Source organism: Oncorhynchus tshawytscha, linkage group LG22 (genome assembly GCF_018296145.1).
Source record: "Oncorhynchus tshawytscha isolate Ot180627B linkage group LG22, Otsh_v2.0, whole genome shotgun sequence".
Classification (NCBI taxonomy): domain Eukaryota; kingdom Metazoa; phylum Chordata; class Actinopteri; order Salmoniformes; family Salmonidae; genus Oncorhynchus; species Oncorhynchus tshawytscha.
In genome coordinates this window covers 38014050-38035540 of record NC_056450.1, presented here as the reverse complement: position 1 = coordinate 38035540, position 21491 = coordinate 38014050, and the positions used below count along the sequence as shown (strand labels likewise).

Here is a 21491-nt window from a genome sequence, read left to right as displayed (position 1 = left end):
CGTTCCAGTGCTTTTTCTGAAGACAAAGGAATTCTCCGGTTGGAACATTATCGATGTTTTATGTTAAAAACATCCTAACGATTGATTCCATACATTGTTTGACATGTTTCTAAAGGACTGTAATGGAACTTTTTGAGTTTTTGTCTGGATGAAATGCTCGCTCCTCATGAAGATGGATTACTGGGCTGAACACGCTAACAACAAGTGGCTATTTGGACATAAATGATGGAACTTTATGGAACAAATCAGTCATTTATTGTCGAACTGGGATTCCTGGGAGGGCCTTCTGATAAAGATCATCAAAGGTAAGTGAATATTTATGGTGTTGTTTCTAACTTTGTTGATTCCAAAATGGCAGCGTTCTCAGATTATGCTTTTTCCATAAAGTTTTTTTGAAATCTGACACAGCGGTTGCATTACGGAGAAGTCTATCTTTAATTCTGTATCTTTTATCAATGTTTATTATTATTATTTCTACAAAATCACCGGATGTTTTGGAATCAAAACATTACTGCACGTAAGGTGCCATTATAAACTGAGATTTTTAGATATAAATATGCACATTATCGAACAAAACATACATGTATTGTGTAACATGATGTCCTATGAGTGTCATCTGATGAAGATCATCAAAAGTTAGTGATTAATTTTATCTATATTTCTGCTTTTTGTGACTCCTATTTTTGGCTGGGAAAATGGCTGTTTTTTTGACTTGGTGGTGATCTAACATAATCATATGTTGTGCTTTAGCTGTAAAGCATTTTTGAAATCGGATACGATGGGTAGATTAAAACCTCTTGATGCTACCCATCCCGGATCCGGGATCGTGACTACGGCTCAAGCTCATTAGCATAACGCAAAATGCAAAAAAATATTCTTAGAAATATTTAACCTCCACACATTAACAAGTCCAATAGCTCAAATGAAAGATAAACACCTTGTTCATCTACCCAGCAAGTCAGATTTCTAAAATGTTTTACGGCGAAAACATAGCACACATTTATATTAGACCACCACCGAAACAAAAGGCAAGCGGCGGCCATTTTGTCCCAGAAAATATAAAATTTAAAAGTAGGATTAAAAAATAAATAATTCACTAACCTTTTGAAAATCTTCATCAGATAACAGTAATATTACATGTTACACAGTACATTTTTTTTTTCAATAATATGCCATTAATATCCATAAATCTCTGTTTACAATGACGACATTTCAAAAAATGCTACTCAAAATGTCCGGAGAAATTATGATAGCTCCGACAGATAACGTCAGATAACAAGCAATAAACATGACTAAATATACATGTTCTACATATAGTTACAAAGATACACTTCTTCTTAATACAACCGCTGTGTTACATTTATTTTTAACGTTACAGAATTCGTTCACTAGTCTATGCTATGAGACGGCGCTCAGATATTAGCAGTGTCTCCTCTACGTTTGGAGTCCACAGAAACCCAAAATAACCACATAAATATTCCCTTACCTTTGATGTTCTTCGATCAGAAGACGTAGAAGGAGTCATACTTACCCAATACATCGTTTGGTTTCAAGTTGTGCGTCTTTGTATTAGCATATGCTAACAGCTTCAGCTGAAATGCACCCAAAATAACTTCTGCTCCTTCTGGTCCCGCACTCTTGCGCATCAAAACTTCAAAATTACATATTCTATGTCGACTAAACTGGTCAAACTAAGTGCAGAATCGAGCAAAATGATGGTTTTATCATGTAAAACAATGATAATCGCGAACAAACGAACCGGCTTCAACTGGTGTCTCTTGGAAAAGAACGTTCCCCAAATCGGCCGCGCGCAATAGAGTGCATGTATTTGAGAGTGACCCGGGCATTTTCGCCCGCCAAAGGATGAGGGCGCGCGAAATTCAAACAATGAACGTGCCAATTGAAAGCAGACATCGCGCTGAACAAATACATACTGTTCCCAGATCGGTAGCTGCCTGGGAAGGGTGGGGGCGATGACGTCAAAGTTGACCCAACTTTTCTCTTGACAAGAGAGAGTTTGGGAGAAAGGCTGCCCTGAGAGTTCTGCTTTACATACAGACATAATTTAAACGGTTTTAGAAACTTTATAGAGTGTTTTCTATTCAATAATAATTATTATATGCATATATTAGCAATTTTGGAAAAAAATATTTTCAGTTTACTATGGGTACGCACTTCCTCCAAAGGGGGCAGTATTCAGCCATAAGCTCAAGAGGTTAACAAGATGTTTATCTTTAATTTGCTGTATTGGACTTGTTAATGTGTGAAAGTTACATATTTCTAAAAAATATTTTTGAATTTCAAGCACTGCCCTTTCAGCGGAATGTTGTCGAGGTGTTCCGCTAGCGGAACCCCTGCGCTAGAAAGGTTAAAACCATTCTACCACACTTCTACCAACACATCTCATGTGCCTCTAGGGGCCCTAAAACTCTAGACACCTTTTATTATACAGAAATGTAAACAAGGGCCTCCCTCGCCCTCCCTTCGGCAAATCAGACCGTGACTCTATCTTTCTGCTTTCTGCTTACAAACAAAAGCTCAAACAGATTTTGTTGTGGTACTGTCCACATGTAGCGTGTTTTTGGTTGAAAGGTTCAGGTCCAGGTCCAGGTTCAGGAATGGTTGACAAATTACAACATTTACCTGGAGCTAACTCTGCAAATAGCACTGCTGGGTGCTTTAAAAAGTCATAGTTAATTGATTTATAATATAACAATACTCTAAGAAGAAAAAAAATCTTAAACTAGCCTCTCCAAGCACTTCATGATAACAGAAGTGAGTGCTACGGGGTGATAGTAATTTAGTTCAGTTACCTTTGCTTTCTTGGGAACACGAACAATGGTGGCTACATGAAGCATGTGGGGGCAGCAGACTGGGATAGGGAGAGATTGAGCCAGCTGGTCTGTGCTTGCTCTAAAGACGCGGCTATATTTAACCCCCCATCCCCGTTTAAAAATGAATTTAGTAAATGTCTGTCTAGAAAACCAGGCAACTAAAAGCAGCTTTCCTAGCAATGTTATAGTTCATTTCTAGCTTGTTAGCTAACTAGCTAATGTTAAGATAGCTGGCTAACCAGTTCAAATAATGAACATTTAATAATCCCAACTCATAACGTTACCACAGCACTTTGTGACATCAGCTGATGTAAGAAGGGCTTTGAAAATCAATTTGATTGGTACTACAAACCAGGTGCAATGTTAGCTAACATTAGGCTATAACTAGCAATGCCAATGGCTGTGAGATACAAATAATATTACTACACAGATCATGCACGTAACGTTAGCTAGCTAGCCAGCCAGCTAGCGTTATCTAGCTAGCTAACAGTACACTTTAACTTGAAATAAAAACACATTTCTGACAAAATTTGAAACGTATAATATCTGAAAATGTAGCTAGCTGGACTATCTTACCCATATACATGGATGGATGTTTTTCCCTATATGTCATGGATGCCAAGGGTGAAGATGTAATCCGGAGACAGGTGTTTTATACCACAGCCTCCTGTGTGTTCTCTTTTTGTCTCCCTCTGCATATTTGCAATCAAATTCCAGGATTTTCTCCATCTCCTTAACTATCACACTCTAATTCCATCGGGCATTCCACTGATTTCAAAACTCGGTCCTCGAGAAAGTGGAGAGCAACACTTTTGTAGTTATACTACGTGATATCTTTCAAAAAAGCCACATTAGGAATGATTATCTACACATACTGACCAGCTCATGTTATAGACAGAAGTGCGCTTCATGGCAGACCAATTCAAACTCATCTCTCGGCATGTCCAGCCCACTCATTATCTCAGCCAATCATTGCTAGCGGAAAGGTTCCTGTCTTTTTCTGTGGCTAAACCAACTAGGCTTGTAATTTAACAATTATATTTGTATTTATTTGTATTTAACTAAACACTGTTATTAAGGCACATGAAAGTTCACATGATCCCGAAGGCATTTCTGCCAAAAAAACGCATTGTGATAAATATAAAAAGTTTACATTCAAATACCTCTCTGGTGAAGTCGTGAAGCGCAACATGCGCCTAGTTTCTTGAAACAAGTCACATATTTGTACTGTGTACTTGAGCTTGTGTCCTCAAAAGTGACTACACCTCAGCAAGTTTTAAAAACGTTTACCAGAAAGGTGAGATTTTAACCTTTAACCGAGTATGCAGCATTACTACTTATTGTCTTATGGCCCTCTCATGATAACTAATTACTTTTGGGATTACATTTTAGATTACATTTAGTTACAGTTAATTGGTTTTAAACTTCACTGTCCAAATAAATACATAGGCGAATGTAGTAGTACAACAAGGCCATTACTATTGACGCTTAACCTTGGTAGCAGACATTGCACACTCTAGCTCTGGCCTGTCACTCTTGGCTCTAGTTGCAGTCACATTGCATGACAGGAGAAGGGGGAAGGCCCCGTGCTCAATGGCAATCACAGAGCGGAACTCAGTGTACTTAATGTGAGTTAATGTGTGTGTAGTGGCGATTCTAAAAGCCACTTCTATGGACACCAACAGTTTGAGATAATGCGTGTGTAAGAGTGTGTGTGTGTTCATAATGTTGTTGCATTTTTTCTTTCCCCTCTGCACCAAAAGGACAGGGCAAAGGTCAAAGTGGGCCGAGCTATTTCTCTGGCCGACTTAGGTCAATCATACACTCGGGTCCATAGCTAAACGTTTAGGGTGCTGTAAATGTATTCAGGTTACTTCCCTACGTATTACAGCATGGATAGAGTTGGAAGTTAACCAAACACTGGAATATATCAGAGGGCTTAATCACTGTAAGATTATATCCAGTATGAGTCTTTCTAAGACGAGACAATGAGAAGTTAAACAAACAGTTTTTAGCCTTTCATGTTTGCTCTGTGTTAATGTGTTGGGTGTGTATATCTGTATACACTTGCTGTTTCCTGCTAACGGGCTGGATGGTGGGGTTAAATAGGCTTTGATCAGATCCACTGGTTGAATCAACATTGTTTCCATGTAATTTCAATTCAATTACATTGAATAAACGAGCCAGGTCACCCTTGATACAAGTCAGTATTCGACGTCCATCCTTGTCTGAGGATGTTGGAAGATGACGTAGAAACTGGCCACTAGGGGGGCAACCGTGAGCGCTGTTAGATTCATGTAGGTTTCGGTTTTGCTATGTCGTTGTGGACAAGGATGACAGATACCTCTCGGTTCCAAAGGTTGTAAGTTCAAACCCAGTAATAAAAAGTTGTTTTTAAAAAATGGTTGTTTAAAGCCTGTCCCAAACCTTAACCATTTGGAGTTAATGACTAACCTTAAGATTTCAGAGTTAATGACTAAACTTAACCTTAATCACTTAGAAATGTGACATTTGCAACCATTCTGACATGAGATTGTGAGAGCTAGTTGGAGAGCTAGTAGGAGAGCTAGTTGGAGAGCTAGTTGGAGAGCTAGTTGGAGAGCTAGTTGAACAGCTAGTTGGAGAGCTAGTTGGAGAGCTAGTTGGAGAGCTAGTTGGAGAGCTAGTTGGACAGCTAGTTGGACAGCTAGTTGGAGAGCTAGTTGGAATAAAGGTGGACTAGACGTTGACTTGATGTATGTTGTATGTTACCATACAAATGGCCTGTATGTTACCATACAAATGGCCTGTATGTTACCAGTGGGGAGCCACCGTGGAGCTCCACATGCTATCACTGTTCAGACAGACAGACAGACAGGCAGACAGACAGACAGACAGAACAGACCAGACCAGACCAGACACTGATACAAAACCCCAGTGAGAGCCCCTTTCTTCCATCTCTTCCATGTGCTATAGAGCCAATATGACAAAGACACAGGCCATTTGTAAAGGCAAGACAATGAAACCTGCATCTTTCAAAGACTAAAACCACTCTTCCCTATACACTATATTGTAGAATTTCTACAGAAATGCATCTTGCTAGCTAGGAATTCTGACCTAATGACCAATGGATACAATTCCCTTGTTATTGGGTGTTATGGTGCATTGTAGCCTAGTGGTTAGAGCGTTGGGCAAGTAATCCAAAGGTTGCTGGCTCGAATCCCCGACCTGACAAGCTACAAATCTGTTGTTCTGCCCCTGAACAAGGCAGTTAACCCACTGTTCCCTGGTAGGCTGTCATTGTAAATAAGAATTTGTTCTTAACTGACTTGCCTAGTTAAATAAAGGTTTAATAACCATACTAGACCAGCATCGTTCCTATAAGAACTCATTTCCCATAGTGAATGGAAAGGTTGCCGTTCATTCAGATATGGAAGTTTGCTCATTAGACAGTTCTGTTACCTTAATTATAAGATAAAGGTGCACATATACAGAAACACAGACTGGGTACATATGCTGTTCTGTTTCCAGATGAACTTGATTCAATATTTGACATCACTTCTAGCTGATCATCATATAACAGCTATCACAATTATATTCCTTCGTCGAGATTCATTTTTGTCATTGTTTCTTCTATCAGATTATCAAGGACCAAATATAAGACATATATCAGAGTGGATTGGAAAGCAGCCGTGTTAATTGTGGACACAATAAGATTGACAATAATACGTCTCCACGGAGCATCTCTAATGGTCCTTTATGGGCTCAGATTGAACCACTAAGACACAGCTTGCAGGGCCAATGATACATAGCCTAATGGATACCCATATCTATGGTAATATTTCAACCTTCGCAATTATCCAATGAAAATGGTTTCATTATTTTGCTATTTAGACCCCTAGATCAGCGCCTACCAAAACTAATGTTGGCACCCAGAACCAAATTTCAGAGACTAGCCAAAACACCAAAGTTGGTTTGAAAATGTAAAGTCATTTCGTAAAGAGGACAAACTTTTCTGCTCTGTTTCACAATGAGTAGAATTCAGATACCAAACTTTAGAGAACGTCAGGGTGGCCAGTGTGGGTTGAGGGAAACCGATTGGTTTGGTTTGAGAGCGGAAGTGAAACCGCCAGCCTGGAATGTATTTATCATGACAAATGAGCTTCCCTCTGACGCTGACAGCTGATTGGCTGCCAGCGAAGAGCAATCCAGTCACACAGAGCTTTTTTCTGTCACCGCAGGGTGTGTGTGTTCCACACAGATTGAGACTGCAGCCTGACGAGCTAAACATTGACATTTTAGAAAATATGGTATAACCTTTGGTGTTAGGATAGAAGAAGAAGTAAAAAATATTTACAATTATAACTTTATTATAATTTACCAATCTACTTATATTGCATACAAGTGATATCAAATCGAATCAAATTGTATTTGTCACATGCACCGAACACAACAAGAGTAGACCTTACAGTGAAATGCTTACTTCCAAGCCCTTAACCAACAATGCAGTTTTAAGAATTAAAAAAAAAGTGTTAAAGTATTTACTAAAATAAACTGAAGTAAAAAATAAAATAAAAAATAAGAAGATAATAGAAAAATAATAAATAATTAAAGAGCAACTATAAAATAATAGTCCTAGTGATTGTGGCTGCCGCTGCATTGATAATGGTTTGCTGTGCATTATTTGCTCTCTAGGTATTTAATCTCTAGGGTCAAGAGGATTCGAGAGTGGTGTTTGACTCGATGCCCCGTGCCTTGTGATAAATAGTAAAGTAGTGATAGGCTACCTGAAAAGGTCATATCCCCATTAATCACAGGGGAATGTCAGGTATGAGGTAGAAGGAGTCTTCCTCATTTAGATTAGGACAGGAGAGGCTGAGATCATGTTTGTGACACATCATAGACATTTCCTGGTCCCATAGATCATTGGGTCCCTTTAGAACCCTCAGGAGAGCTTTCTTTTTCAGTTAAACTCCACACAGAGGATTAAAAGGTTGCCCTTTAATTAACCTCTGACCTTTCAGCTGTCGTAACCTCTCACCACCTCCGTGAGTCTTGTTTAATACCTTTGGGCAGCAGACTGTCCAGCCTGAACTAGAGCTTTGTGGGTGTGGTCTAATGCCTAGGCGTCGTTCAGTGATCCTTTGGAGTGGAGAGATGAGGTAATAGGATAATGTCAGTCTGGACGTCATAATCAATAGAGCACAAATGGAATAGATGGCAAGGATCAGGAGCCACAACAACAGAAGAGGATAACCCCTGAGCCCAGATCACCTTGGGAGTGGAACACGAAGAGAAGATGAAAGAGAACTGAACAGTACTGAATAGTACCACATGAATCATAGATGGAAGCCAATCCCAGTGCATGCTTAGTTTACCATGAATGAGCATGACATGACATGTCTTCATATTTTATTTGTTTTATTATTTTGTGTGTATTTTTTTTTGCTGGTTTCAATTACTGTTTTTACTTTGGGCTTTATTGTTTTTTATCCTCAAAATGTTTATGTATGTGATGCTGTCTCTGGCTGGAACAACCTTTTGATTTTAATGATCAAATAAATTCAATCAATCAAACTAATTTGTTTTTCGCTTTGGTTAATTTAGCAGAATGTTAATTACCTACAGTATACTGCAGTGGTATTATAATACTGTACTGCTATTCTAACTGTGAAAGCAATGCTAGTCTCAGACCTGCTGCACCTACTTCAACTGTGCAGGCTTTGATCTTGTTGCTTCCCAAATGGCATTCTATCACTGCAAGTGCACTAATTTTGACGAGGACCCAGAGGGCTTTGGTCAAGATGAGGACCCAGAGGGCTCTGGTCAAGATGAGGACCCAGAAGGCTCTGGTCAAGATGAGGACCCAGAGGGCTCTGGTCAAGATGAGGACCCAGAGGGCTATGGTCAAGATGAGGACCCAGAGGGCTCTGGTCAAAATTAGTGCACTACGGGGATAGGGTACCATTTCAGACAGTCTGAATATTGCAACATGTCCTTACCTTAATCTGTCTGTCTGTCTGTCTGTCTGTCTGTCTGTCTTTCTCTCAATTCAATTCAATTCAATTCAAGGGCTTTATTGGCATGGGAAACATGTGTTAACATTGCCAAAGCAAGTGAGATAGATAATATATAAAGTGAATATATAAAGTGAAAAACAATCAAAATTAACAGTAAACATTACACATACAGAAGTTTCAAAACAATAAAGACATTACAAATGTCATATTATATATATACAGTGTTTTAACAGTGTACAAATGGTTTAAGGACACAAGATAAAATAAATAAGCATAAATATGGGTTGTATTTACAATGGTGTTTGTTCTTCACTGCATGCCCTTTTCTCGTGGCAACAGGTCACAAATCTTGCTGCTGTGATGGCACACTGTGGAATTTCACCCAGTAGATATGGGAGTTTTTCAAAATTGGATTTGTTTTCGAATTCTTTGTGGATCTGTGTAATCTGAGGGAAATATGTCTCTCTAATATGGTCATACATTGGGCAGGAGGTTAGGAAGTGCAGCTCAGTTTCCACCTCATTTTGTGGGCAGTGAGCACATAGCCTGTCTTCTCTTGAGAGCCATGTCTGCCTACGGCGGCCTTTCTCAATAGCAAGGCTATGCTCACTGAGTCTGTACATAGTCAAAGCTTTCCTTCATTTTGGGTCAGTCACAGTGGTCACGTATTCCGCCGCTGTGTACTCTCTGTGTAGGGCCAAATAGCATTCTAGTTCGCTCTGTTTTTTTGTTAATTCTTTCCAATGTGTCAAGTAATTATCTTTTTGTTTTCTCATTTATTTGGTTGGGTCTAATTGTGCTGTTGTCTTGGGGCACTGTAGGGTGTGTTTGTGTTTTGTGAACAGAGCCCCAGGACCAGCTTGCTTAGGGGACTCTTCTCCAGGTTCATCTCTCTGTAGGTGATGGCTTTGTTATGGAAGGTTTGGGAATCGCTTCCTTTTAGGTGGTTATGGAATTTAACGGCTCTTTTCTGGATTTTGATAATTAGTGGGTATCGGCCTAATTCTGCTCTGCATGCATTATTTGGTGTTCTACGTTGTACACGGAGGATATTTTTGCAGAATTCTGCATGCAGAGCCTCAATTTGGTGTTTGTCCCATTTTGTGAAGTCTTGGTTGGTGAGCGGACCCCAGACCTCACAACCATAAAGGGCAATGGGCTCTATGACTGATTCAAGTATTTATAGCCAAATCCTAATTGGTATGTTGAAATTTATGTTCCATTTGATGGCATAGAATGCCCTTCTTGCCTTGTCTCTCAGATCGTTCACAGCTTTGTGGAAGTTACCTGTGGCGCTGATGTTTAGGCCAAGGTATGTATAGTTTTTTGTGTGCTCTAGGGCAACAGTGTCTAGATGGAATTTGTATTTGTGGTCCTGGTGACTGGACCTTTTTTGGAACACCATTATTTTGGTCTTACTGAGATTTACTGTCAGGGCCCAGGTCTGACAGAATCTGTGCATAAGATCTAGGTGCTGCTGTAGGCCCTCATCTGTTGGTGACAGAAGCACCAGATCATCAGCAAACAGCAGACATTTGACTTCGGATTCTAGCAGGGGGAGGCCGGGTGCTGCAGACTTTTCTAGTGCCCGCGCCAATTCGTTGATATATATGTTGAAGAGGGTGGGGCTTAAGCTGCATCCCTGTCTAACCCCACAACCCTGTGTGAAGAAATGTGTGTGTTTTTTGCCAATTTTAACCGCACACTTGTTGTTTGTATACATGGATTATATAATGTCGTATGTTTTACCCCCAACACCACTTTCCATCAGTTTGTATAGCAGACCCTCATGCCAAATTGAGTCAAAGGCTTTTTTGAAATCAACAAAGCATGAGAAGACTTTGCCTTTGTTTTGGTTTGTTTGGTTGTCAATTAGGGTGTGCAGGGTGAATACATGGTCTGTTGTACGGTAATTTGGTAAAGAGCCAATTTGACATTTGCTCAGTACATTGTTTTCATTGAGGAAATGTACGAGTCTGCTGTTAATGATAATGCAGAGGATTTTCCCAAGGTTACTGTTGACACATATTCCACGGTAGTTATTGGGGTCAAATTTGTCTCCACTTTTGTGGATTGGGGTGATCAGTCCTTGGTTCCAAATATTGGGGAAGATGCCAGAGCTAAGTATGATGTTAAAGAGTTTTAGTATAGCCAATTGGAATTTGTTGTCTGTATATTTGATCATTTCATTGAGGATACCATCAACACCACAGGCATTTTTGGGTTGGAGGGTTTTTATTTTGTCCTGTAACTCATTCAATGTAATTGGAGAATCCAGTGGGTTCTGGTAGTCTTTAATAGTTGATTCTAAGATTTGTATTTGATCATGTATATGTTTTTGCTCTTTATTCTTTGTTATAGAGCCAAAAAGATTGGAGAAGTGGTTTACCCATACATCTCCATTTTGGATAGATAATTCTTCGTGTTGTTGTTTGTTTAGTGTTTTCCAATTTTCCCAAAGTGGTTAGAGTCTATGGATTCTTCAATTGCATTGAGCTGATTTCTGACATGCTGTTCCTTCTTTTTCCATAGTGTATTTCTGTATTGTTTTAGTGATTCACCATAGTGAAGGCGTAGACTCAGGTTTTCCGGGTCTCTATGTTTTTGGTTGGACAGGTTTCTCAATTTCTTTCTTAGATTTTTGCATTCTTCATCAAACCATTTGTCATTTTTGTTAATTTTCTTCGGTTTTCTATTTGAGATTTTTAGATTTGATAGGGAAGCTGAGAGGTCAAATATACTGTTAAGATTTTCTACTGCCAAGTTTACACCTTCACTATTACTTTGGAACGTTTTACCCAGGAAATTGTCTAAAAGGGATTGAATTTGTTGTTGCCTAATTGTTTTTTGGTAGGTTTCCAAACTGCATTCCTTCCATCTATAGCATTTCTTAATGTTACTCAGTTCCTTTGGCTTTGATGCCTCATGATTGAGTATTGCTCTGTTTAAGTAGACTGTGATTTTGCTGTGGTCTGATAGGGCTGTCAGTGGGCTGACTGTGAACGCTCTGAGAGACTCTGGGTTGAGGTCAGTGATAAAGTAGTCTACAGTACTACTGCCAAGAGATGAGCTATAGGTGTACCTACCATAGGAGTCCCCTCGAAGCCTACCGTTGACTATGTACATACCCAGCGTGCGACAGAGCTGCAGGAGTTGTGACCCGTTTTTGTTGGTTATGTTGTCATAGTTGTGCCTAGGGGGGCATATGTGGGAGGGAATGCTGTCACCTCCAGGCAGGTGTTTGTCCCCCTGTGTGCTGAGGGTGTCAGGTTCTTGTCCGGTTCTGGCATTTAGGTCGCCACAGACTATTACATGTCCCTGGGCTTGGAAATGATTGATTTCCCCCTCCAGGATGGAGAAGCTGTCTTCATTAAAATATGGGGATTCTAGTGGGGGGATATAGGTAGCACACAGGAGGACATTTTTCTCTGTTAGGATAATTTCCTTTTGAATTTCTAGCCAAATGTAGAATGTTCCTGTTTTGATTAATTTAATGGAGAGAGTTAGGTCTGCTCGATACCAAATTAGCATACCCCCTGAGTCCCTTCCCATTTTCACACCTGGTAGTTTGGTGGATGGGACTACCAGCTCTCTGTAACCTAGAGGGCAACCAGTGGGTCCGTCTCCTCTATACCAGGTTTCTTGCAGGATGACAATGTCTGTATTACCGATTGCTTTGGTGAAGTCCGGGTTTCTGCTCTTTAGGCCAAAGGCAGATGACCTCAGGCCTTGGATATTCCAGGATGATATAGTGAAGGATTTTTGTTCCATAGAGTGTCCAATGTTGTTGGTCATGGTTTGTCCTCAGGCCAGTAAGTGTGAGCAGAGCCTGCTGAGCATCTGGTACATGCCATTGGCTTGGGCGAGTGTGAGAATGGGGGTTGGGACTGTTTGCCCGCTCACTACCTGGGCGTATGTGTGGCTTCCATGTTGAGGCCCTCTTTGCGGGGGTGGGGTGCATGGGGTGGGCAGGAGTGGCATAGGTCTGATCTGAGGGGGTCTAAATGGGGTGTGGGCATGGTTGATGTCGGGGGGTGGGGGTGTGGATGTGTCTGGGTGTACTGTGGTCTGGATGTAATTCCTCTTGGCGTGGGTCCTCTATGTGTAGGTCCAGGGGGGGGTCCTGCAGGTCTGGGAGGGTGTCTCGCTGGTCTGGGTGGGGTGTCTATTGATCTGTTGCTCCTGTGTGAAGTGTTGGGGATACGTTTGAGAGCGATGTCCTTTAGAGTCCGGGCAAAGGTGGGCACTGCTGCCTTGTAGAGGTGGACCTGGTCATAGAGGCTCTTCAAGTCCAGGGTGGAGTGGTGGGCCAGGAAAACGTTTGGTTTTGAGGCACAGTCACGGGAAATACTTGCGTTTACCCGCTGTATTGTGGCAGGGTGGAAGTATTTTTGTGGTAGCAGGGTGGAGATAACCACTTGTGCGTTGGGGAAAGTAGAAGAAGCCTTTTCAATCACTCCCTTCAGTGCTGTGGCCACCCTTTCCTGCTGTGCTCTCAGGTCGTTTGTGCCTGTGTGTATTATTATGTGGCTGGGTGAACCTAGTTGGTCCTCAGACAGAAGGTCGAGGGCGCGCTGGGTGTTTGGACACCAGAGTTTAGATACATTGTGTTTGGGAAAAAGTTTTTTTTCTTCTATATATTTCCCATTCGAGTCCATAAGGAGTACAATCTGTGTCTTGTGTTTGTCCTCAGTGGGTGTGAGGGGGTTGTCAGAAGGGCTATCAGGGTGGCTGACAGGGGGGTGCTCAGAGGGGGTGAGAGCCGCTGGGCTTGTGGTTCTTCATTTGTCTGTTCTGCTGTGATGTCGACTCTATGGTCAGGGTCTGGTGTGGACTGTTCTGCTGTGGTGTCGAGACTTTTGTCAGGTGCTGAGGTGGGCTGTTCTGCTGGCTTCTTTGTGGGGGTGGCCACCTCTCTAGTGGGTTGTTCTCTGTCACATGCCGTCCCCCTCAACCTCTCCTCCGTCCCCCTCACCCTCTCCTCCATCCCCCTCAACCTCTCCTCCACCAGCAGTCTGATCCTCTCCTCTAATGCTCTGTTCTTCTCCTGATTCTGCTCTTTCTCCTGTTGAAGTTGTCTCACCACTGTCCAGAGTGCAGATATGTCTCTGTCCACCTCCAGCTCTCCGGGTCTGGTTAAGGGGGTGTTGTTGTGCTGGACTGTTGTCTGGGTCTGTGCTGACTGAAGTGTAATCACCTGCTGTTCCAGCTCCACCTGTCTTACCTCCAGCTGCGTGAATTTGTCCTTCATTTCAGTGAGGGAGTGGTAATCTGTGCTGGGAGGTTGACTCTCCGCTGGGGGTTGCTCGTCTGTGGGGTTACATAATGAAGAGGTCTGGTCTGACCTGCTCGGGGTGGGGGTATCTTTATCAAGGGAGAGCTTCTCCTGCTGGGCTAATTCTTTGATTAGGTGAAAGTCCAGCTGAAACTGTTTGGGGTTACCCTGTACCATTACTGTTCCGGACTTATAGATATTTATATTACCTGCCTCAGAGTCCTCGCTATCAAGTATTCTGAGTTTCCACCCCTTGTTAACCCCCCCCTCTCTTAACAAAGGGGTAGTGTGCTAATATAGCACTGTGCCATGCCAGGGTATGGTTTGTGTGGAAGATAAGGTTGCTGATGTTCCCACTTTTGTAATAGTCAGCAAAAAGTGTCTCTTGATTTTCCATAAGGAGCTTCATTTTGTAATCTTTTCTTGCCTTATCATTCTTTACATGCACAGGGTACTGTATTTTAATTACCTCTGAACAGCGGGAGGGAGCTTCTAAGGCCTCTCCATTTCGTTGGAGTAGACTGTGTGACTCTCCTGCCATTGTTGGGCTAATGGGCTTTGACACCTCTCACTTGACACTTCAGTGCTAGTTGAAGCTGTATCAAGCTTGGCAGAATTATGTTAGAATTCAGTCCTTATAAAGTAATGTGTATTTTTCTTCTTGGGTTTTGGAAATAAAATATAGTTTCAGACTAAACATTACTCACTCAGTTCCAGGTTGGATGGTGTTTTCAGGTTTCTGTTGTTTTCCAGAGAATTTGCTGTATAGGGTAATAAATCCTTGGTAGTTGTGAACCTTCCAGGTGATTCCGTAATTCCGTCCAAAATCAGGTTGTAGGTTTTAAGTTTTGATTTGAAGTAGGGGTTATGTTGTAGAGGGTAGAATCCAGTATGTGTTCTTGACAAAAAAATCCAAGTTTATCTAACTCCTAATCTATCTTTTTTAAAGAAAATGCTGAAAATGCAGGAGCTCCTGACCTCTGCTCTGCTCTCTCTCTTATCTCTGTGTCTCTCTCTCTCTCTCTCTCTCTCTGTCTCTCTCACTGTCTCTCTCACTGTCTCTCTCACTGTCTCTCTCACTCTCTCTCTCTCTCACTCTCTCTCTCTCTCTCTCTCTCTCTCTCTCTCTCTCTCTCTCTCTCTCAGGAGCTGTGGTTGTTGCCTTTGTGGTTTGCTATCTACCCTACTACATCCGGCGCCTCATGTACTGCTACGCAGAGTTTACAGAGTGAGTAACACACAGTCCATGTATCCACCAGACATCACGTACTTTACCAGACAATAGGTGTACATCCACTAACAAGAGGCATGGTCAGAGGGTCATCCATCAGAGCAGGGTGACACAGAGGGGAGCTCAGCCGTCCAGTCAGAGGGGAGCTCATCCGTCCAGTCAGAGGGGAGCTCAGCCGTCCAGTCAGAGGGGAGCTCAGCCGTCCAGTCAGAGGGGAGCTCAGCCGTCCAGTCAGAGGGGAGCTCAGCCGTCCAGTCAGAGGGAGCTCAGCCGTCCAGTCAGAGGGAGATCAGCCGTCCAGTCAGAGGGGAGCTCAGCCGTCCAGTCAGAGGGGAGCTCAGCTGTCCAGTCAGAGGGAGCTCAGCCGTCCAGTCAGAGGGGAGCTCAGCCGTCCAGTCAGAGGGGAGCTCAGCCGTCCAGTCAGAGGGGAGATCAGCCGTCCAGTCAGAGGGGAGCTCAGCCGTCCAGTCAGAGGGGAGCTCAGCCATCCAGTCAGAGGGGAGATCAGCCGTCCAGTCAGAGGGGATATCAGCCGTCCAGTCAGAGGGGAGCTCAGCCATCCAGTCAGAGGGGAGATCAGCCGTCCAGTCAGAGGGGATATCAGCCGTCCAGTCAGAGGGGAGCTCAGCCGTCCAGTCAGAGGGGAGCTCAGCTGTCCAGTCAGAGGGGCTCAGCCGTCCAGTCAGAGGGGAGCTCAGCCGTCCAGTCAGAGGGGAGCTCAGCCGTCCAGTCAGAGGGGAGATCAGCCGTCCAGTCAGAGGGGAGCTCAGCCGTCCAGTCACAGGGGAGCTCAGCCATCCAGTCAGAGGGGAGATCAGCCGTCCAGTCAGAGGGGATATCAGCCGTCCAGTCAGAGGGGAGATCAGCCACCCAGAATACATAGATCTCCCTGTTTAAAATAGCATTACCCATTCCGAATACATAGATCTTCCTGATCAAATTAGCATAATTTGTCAGATTAATCAGAGCGAGAGTTTTAGCTATGTCCCCCCCTCTCTCTCTCTCTCTCTCTCTCTCTCTCTCTCTCTCTCTCTCTCTCTCTCTCGATTGTCTAACGACACTCACAATATATAGTTTCCTTAATTGAACCAAACACACACCATTGATTAAATGATTCCAAAGCTAAGGAAGCACATCCGAGATACAATTAAAACAAAACTTTATAATTAGATTGTGAAGTTATGCTGTCAGTAATAAAGGACTTTGTCATCATTTTTACAATTTCAGAGTATTATTTCAACATCATAGTTTGAAAATACAATTTTTAAAAAAAAACAGGAAAATCGAGTTTTGGACAACACTGCCATTTTAAGTGGTGTACACTCACCCTGCTGAGAGAGACTTCTACCTACCTCTCCAGCTTTGTCTACGTCAGAGCCTGGAGAGGTAAGCGCAGCAATTTCACTGCTGCATACGAGCGTAGAGTACAGTATAACATCTCTGTAGAGAGTTGTGGCCTACATTCAGTAGATGTCAGTATGATAAGTGAGACGAGACTAGCTGAACCACCCTGCTCAGCTCATGGAAGTGTCTGTTTTAACTTTAGGTTTGATTTGGATTTGATTTGATTTGGATCTCTTTTAGTCCCCATTAGGACTAATCTTCCAAGAGTCCTTAAACATTCAAATACAATTTATAATACGAACACATTTTCATATAGGGTTCAGGGTTAGGGTTCAGGTTAGGGTTAGGGTTAGGGTTAGGGTTCAGGTTAGGGTTCAGGTTAGGGTTCAGGTTAGGGTTCAGGTTAGGGTTCAGGTTAGGGTTAGGGTTCAGGTTAGGGTTCAGGTTAGGGTTCAGGTTAGGGTTAGGGTTCAGGTTAGGGTTCAGGTTCAGGTTAGGGTTAGGGTTCAGGTTAGGGTTCAGGTTCAGGTTAGGGATCAGGTTAGGGTTCAAGTTCATGTTCAGGTTAGGGTTCAGGTTAGGGTTCAGGTTCAGGTTAGGGGTAGGTTTCCGGTTCCTAACCTGATATGCTTCACAGGTGTACTCCACTCCTTTATCATCTGAGACCTAGTGGTCAATTTAAACACATCTGTCTTGGAAAGGACGGTAGGAAAACATTTGGTCAACAATAATGTGGTTTATAATGTGGAAAACTATGAGCAAACATTTCCCTTAATTTACAATGACAAATTAGATGACATGTTTAGCATTGTATGTGTCAATAAAACACATTGATTCTTTATCCCTGTGCAACCCTCCACCCACCGACTCCCACCTCCCCCTACTCTCACCTCCCCCTATCTACTCCCACCTCCCTGTGCAACCCTCCACCCACCGACTCCCACCTCCCCTACCGACTTCCACCTCCCCCTACCGACTCCCACCTCCCCCTACCGACTCCCACCTCCACCCACCGACTCCCACCTCCACCCACCGACTCCCACCTCCACCCACCGACTCCCACCTCCCCCTACCGACTCCCACCTCCCCCACCGACTCCCACCTCCCCCACCGACTCCCACCTCCACCCACCGACTCCCACCTCCCCCTACCGACTCCCACCTCCCTGTGCAACCCTCCACCCACCCCCTCCTCCCCCACCTCCCCGACAGGGAAGGATATGATTACTACCACTACTTCTTCATGGTGACCAACGTCCTCTTCTACGTGAGCTCAGCTGTCAACCCAGTCCTCTACAACCTGGTCTCAGCCAACTACCGGGAGATCTTCTTCAACACGCTCCGCTGCTTCTGCGTGCCGTGTCGTCGCAAGAAACAGAGACGTGTTCTGATCAGACACTCCACCAGCATCTCCAGTAACCACACCTTCTCCTCCAACATCATCAAGGAGACCGTCTACTGACCACCCCCCAAAAAAACCACTCCCCTGATAACATTCCATTTTAGAACTGCAGTGTATGGAATCTATTACTCAGTTGGACTCCATGTATGTTTGATGGGGAGCCTGGTACTGTGAATCACTGACACATTGTGCCACATAAATACACAAAAAAATATCCACAATTTGATATATTGGTGCAATCATCTGAAAGAAAGAATAAGGGCGTAGTTCACTCAAATTACAAAATGACATTGGTTTCCTGTAAGCAGTCAATGGACGAGGTATGACAGCAATCCATGCTTTGGCTTTAGTTTTCACATGCTAACAATTTAGCATTTGTTAGCACATTCAATTCATGGGACCGATATTAGCATTTGTCGCGCATCGTGTTCAAATCGTATGTCTGACTTTGTTGAGATATACAATCAATCTTGGGCACTTTTGAACATGATGTGCAAAAAAATGCTAATATCGGTCTGATGACTGCGGAAACAGAGCCAGGGCAAAAGCATGACTTTATGTCATATCTTGTCCTAACAGGTTATTTTGTCATTTGGGTAAACCATTCCTTGAAGTGTTGGACATAGTAGTCTTTAGCATTGTAAATATTGTAAACATGTATGTACATTCAGATTTTTTATAGAACTGTTTATTCACATACAGTACTTTACAAAATGATATGATGATGGTGAGAACAATCTGCACTCATCAACATATGTCTGGATCTTTGAAATATGAGGCAAAAAAATAGATTCTGTGAAATTTACCAGGAAGTGACTGCCCCTCAGCCTGGTCATTTCTGGACTTTTTAGGCTTTATGAATGACCTTCAATGGGCAAAAATGTTGCACAATGGTCTTCAAGCGCAAAAACTTAGTACATTTATCCAAAAACACTAATATATTTTTTATCTTAAATGCATTTTCACAAATGTTATGACATAATCGTGAAGCCCATTCAAAAGGTAGGACACATGATACTAAAGTAAAGTGGAAAGGGCACAGGGTATTATCATTTTGCCCAGACTCACAGTAAATGGGTCTATTTTTAAAAGAGACAGAGAACGATTGTCAAAAATGATCTGCTGCGGATGTAACGCCAGGAAAGAGTATTGATCATAACAAAATCTCTGGCCTTGCAACAACAACAAAAAACTTGGCCTTGCTATTGTCTGCTCGGACTGTGAATGTTAACTAAAATACCGAGAGAAGATGTACTATTTGATGAAGAGGAACATCAGATGGCATTCACAGCTAATGGGTGTGGTGTTGAGCCCTGTAAGTTGTTCTAGAATGCCAACTTCTGACACTTTACAGCTTTTGAGACACTGGTGTTGGAATATTTAAGATGTACCACACCACTGCACAATAGGTCAAGTAACAAACACTTTTCCTACTGAGGCTTGTAATCCCACTGTGATTCAACATATATTTAATAACAGTGTTTTATTTGAGATGAGACTGTTTGAGGCTTGTATAATATTAACTCTACATTGTCTTCTGTACTTAGGCTATGAACTTTGAACCCATAACAAATTATTTTTTTAAGATCTGATCTTGAGAGTAATGCTGTAACAGAGCCAGCAGAGGATGAGAGTGGATGGCATGAGCAACATCCAAGATGGTGTTACAAGACAGAGCACTCAATGGGACACGAAATGGACTCTGGTATTTGAAGCCTGGAGAGGAGAAAGCTCTGTAGCTGACCTGAATGTAGTCCACAGCACCCTGTCATGACCACTGAGTGTCTGTACAATACATTGTGTCACATGGACAATGACAAACGAGTGAGAGATAGAATAATGGATACAGTGTTTCAGACTGAACACACGCTTACAATGAATAAAACACGCTGAAAGAACCAAGGTTGATTAGCGTGGATGCAGGAAATGGATACGATTTGTGGGGACGAAAGAGTTGAAATAAGTACATTCTCCTGGAGGGAGGGAGGGAGGGAGGGAGGGAGGGAGGGAGGGAGGGAGGGAGGGAGGGAGGGAGGGAGGGAGGGAGGGAGGGAGGGAGGGAGGGAGGGAGGGAGGGAGTGCCACTCTGAAGAGACCATACGTCAGCATCCACTTCAAGGATGAGAGAGAAACCGAATACAACGAACCAATGCTCTTGGAATTCAATGAGTTATTGTAGGCTACGTAAGAGGGATAGGAATCCATTCACGAGTAAGGGTACCTGTCCTGGATCTGAGAGGGAAGAGCATCTTTATGGAGAGGAGAGGAGAGGAGGGGAGGGGGGAGGGGAGGGGGAGGGGAGAGGAGAGGAGAGGAGAGGAGAGGAGAGGAGAGGAGAGGAGAGGAGAGGAGAGGAGAGGAGAGGAGAGGAGAGGAGAGGAGAGGAGAGGAGAGGAGAGGAGAGGAGAGGAGAGGCTATGGTGTGTCACATCTGCAGGCTCTGATGGAGACAAGAAAAGCACTGAGAAAGGCAGGCCAAAGGATGGTCTGTTATGACAGCGTCACACAGCGTCACAGTCACTGACTGCTGTCTCACAGAGCACTGATATTCCACCTCAACAGCTTTTAGTTTGACGGAGCACCTCCAACAACACTGGACATTTTAATATACAACATTATAATAAGAACTGAGTGCGTGTACGTGCCTGCTGCCTGCCTGGTGCCTCCCTGGTGCCTGCCTGCTGCCTGCCTGCTGCCTACCTGGTGCCCGGGTGTGTCAATAAGTGTGTAAATATTTCCTTCGCTTTGATGAAAATTATACATTGGCAATATTGCAGCTGCATTTGCCTACTATAATTGTATTTTATTTTATCTCTTGACTACAAAGGGTTTTATGAACAATACAATGCAATGTACTCATAAGGAACCCCAATACACTGTTGTATATAGACATGGATGTAGATTGTAGAGGCCCACAAATATAGTCAAAGACATGACATATATGTAGTGCTTTGATGACAGTGTTGTGCAAGGTTATGCTCAGGACATCTAGCTCAAACTGCTTCTGACAGATGCTGATGTTGTACGTATTCATGACGTTTATCAGAGCAGTTGCTCATGGTGTACACTCCCTGCTGCATACACCCCTGTTACATACACCCCCTGCTGCATACACCCCCTGCTGCATACACCCCCTGCTACATACACCCCTGCTGCATACACCCCCTGTTGCATACACCCCCTGTTGCATACACCCCCTGCTGCATACACCCCCTGTTGCATACACCCCCTGCATACACCCCCTACTGCATACACCCCCTGCTGCATACACCCCCTACTGCATACACCCCCTGCTGCATACACCCCCTACTGCATACACCCCCTGCTGCATACACCCCCTGTTACATACACCCCCTACTGCATACACCCCCTGTTGCATACACCCCTGCTGCATACACCCCCTGTTA

General features: G+C 43.2%; 1 protein-coding gene across 1 annotated transcript in view; it reads left to right on the top strand.

Annotated features, from left to right (window-relative positions):
• LOC112222383 (neurotensin receptor type 1-like) overlaps positions 1-20057 on the top strand; it is a 44696-nt gene extending 24639 nt beyond the window's left edge. Inside the window, exons 3-4 of the mRNA XM_042304182.1 lie at positions 15255-15336; positions 17895-20057. Of these exons, the coding sequence (XP_042160116.1) occupies positions 15255-15336; positions 17895-18144 (332 nt within the window). The 3' untranslated portion in view covers positions 18145-20057. The remainder of the gene's footprint in view (positions 1-15254; positions 15337-17894) is intronic.
• Positions 20058-21491: the final 1434 nt, after the last annotated feature.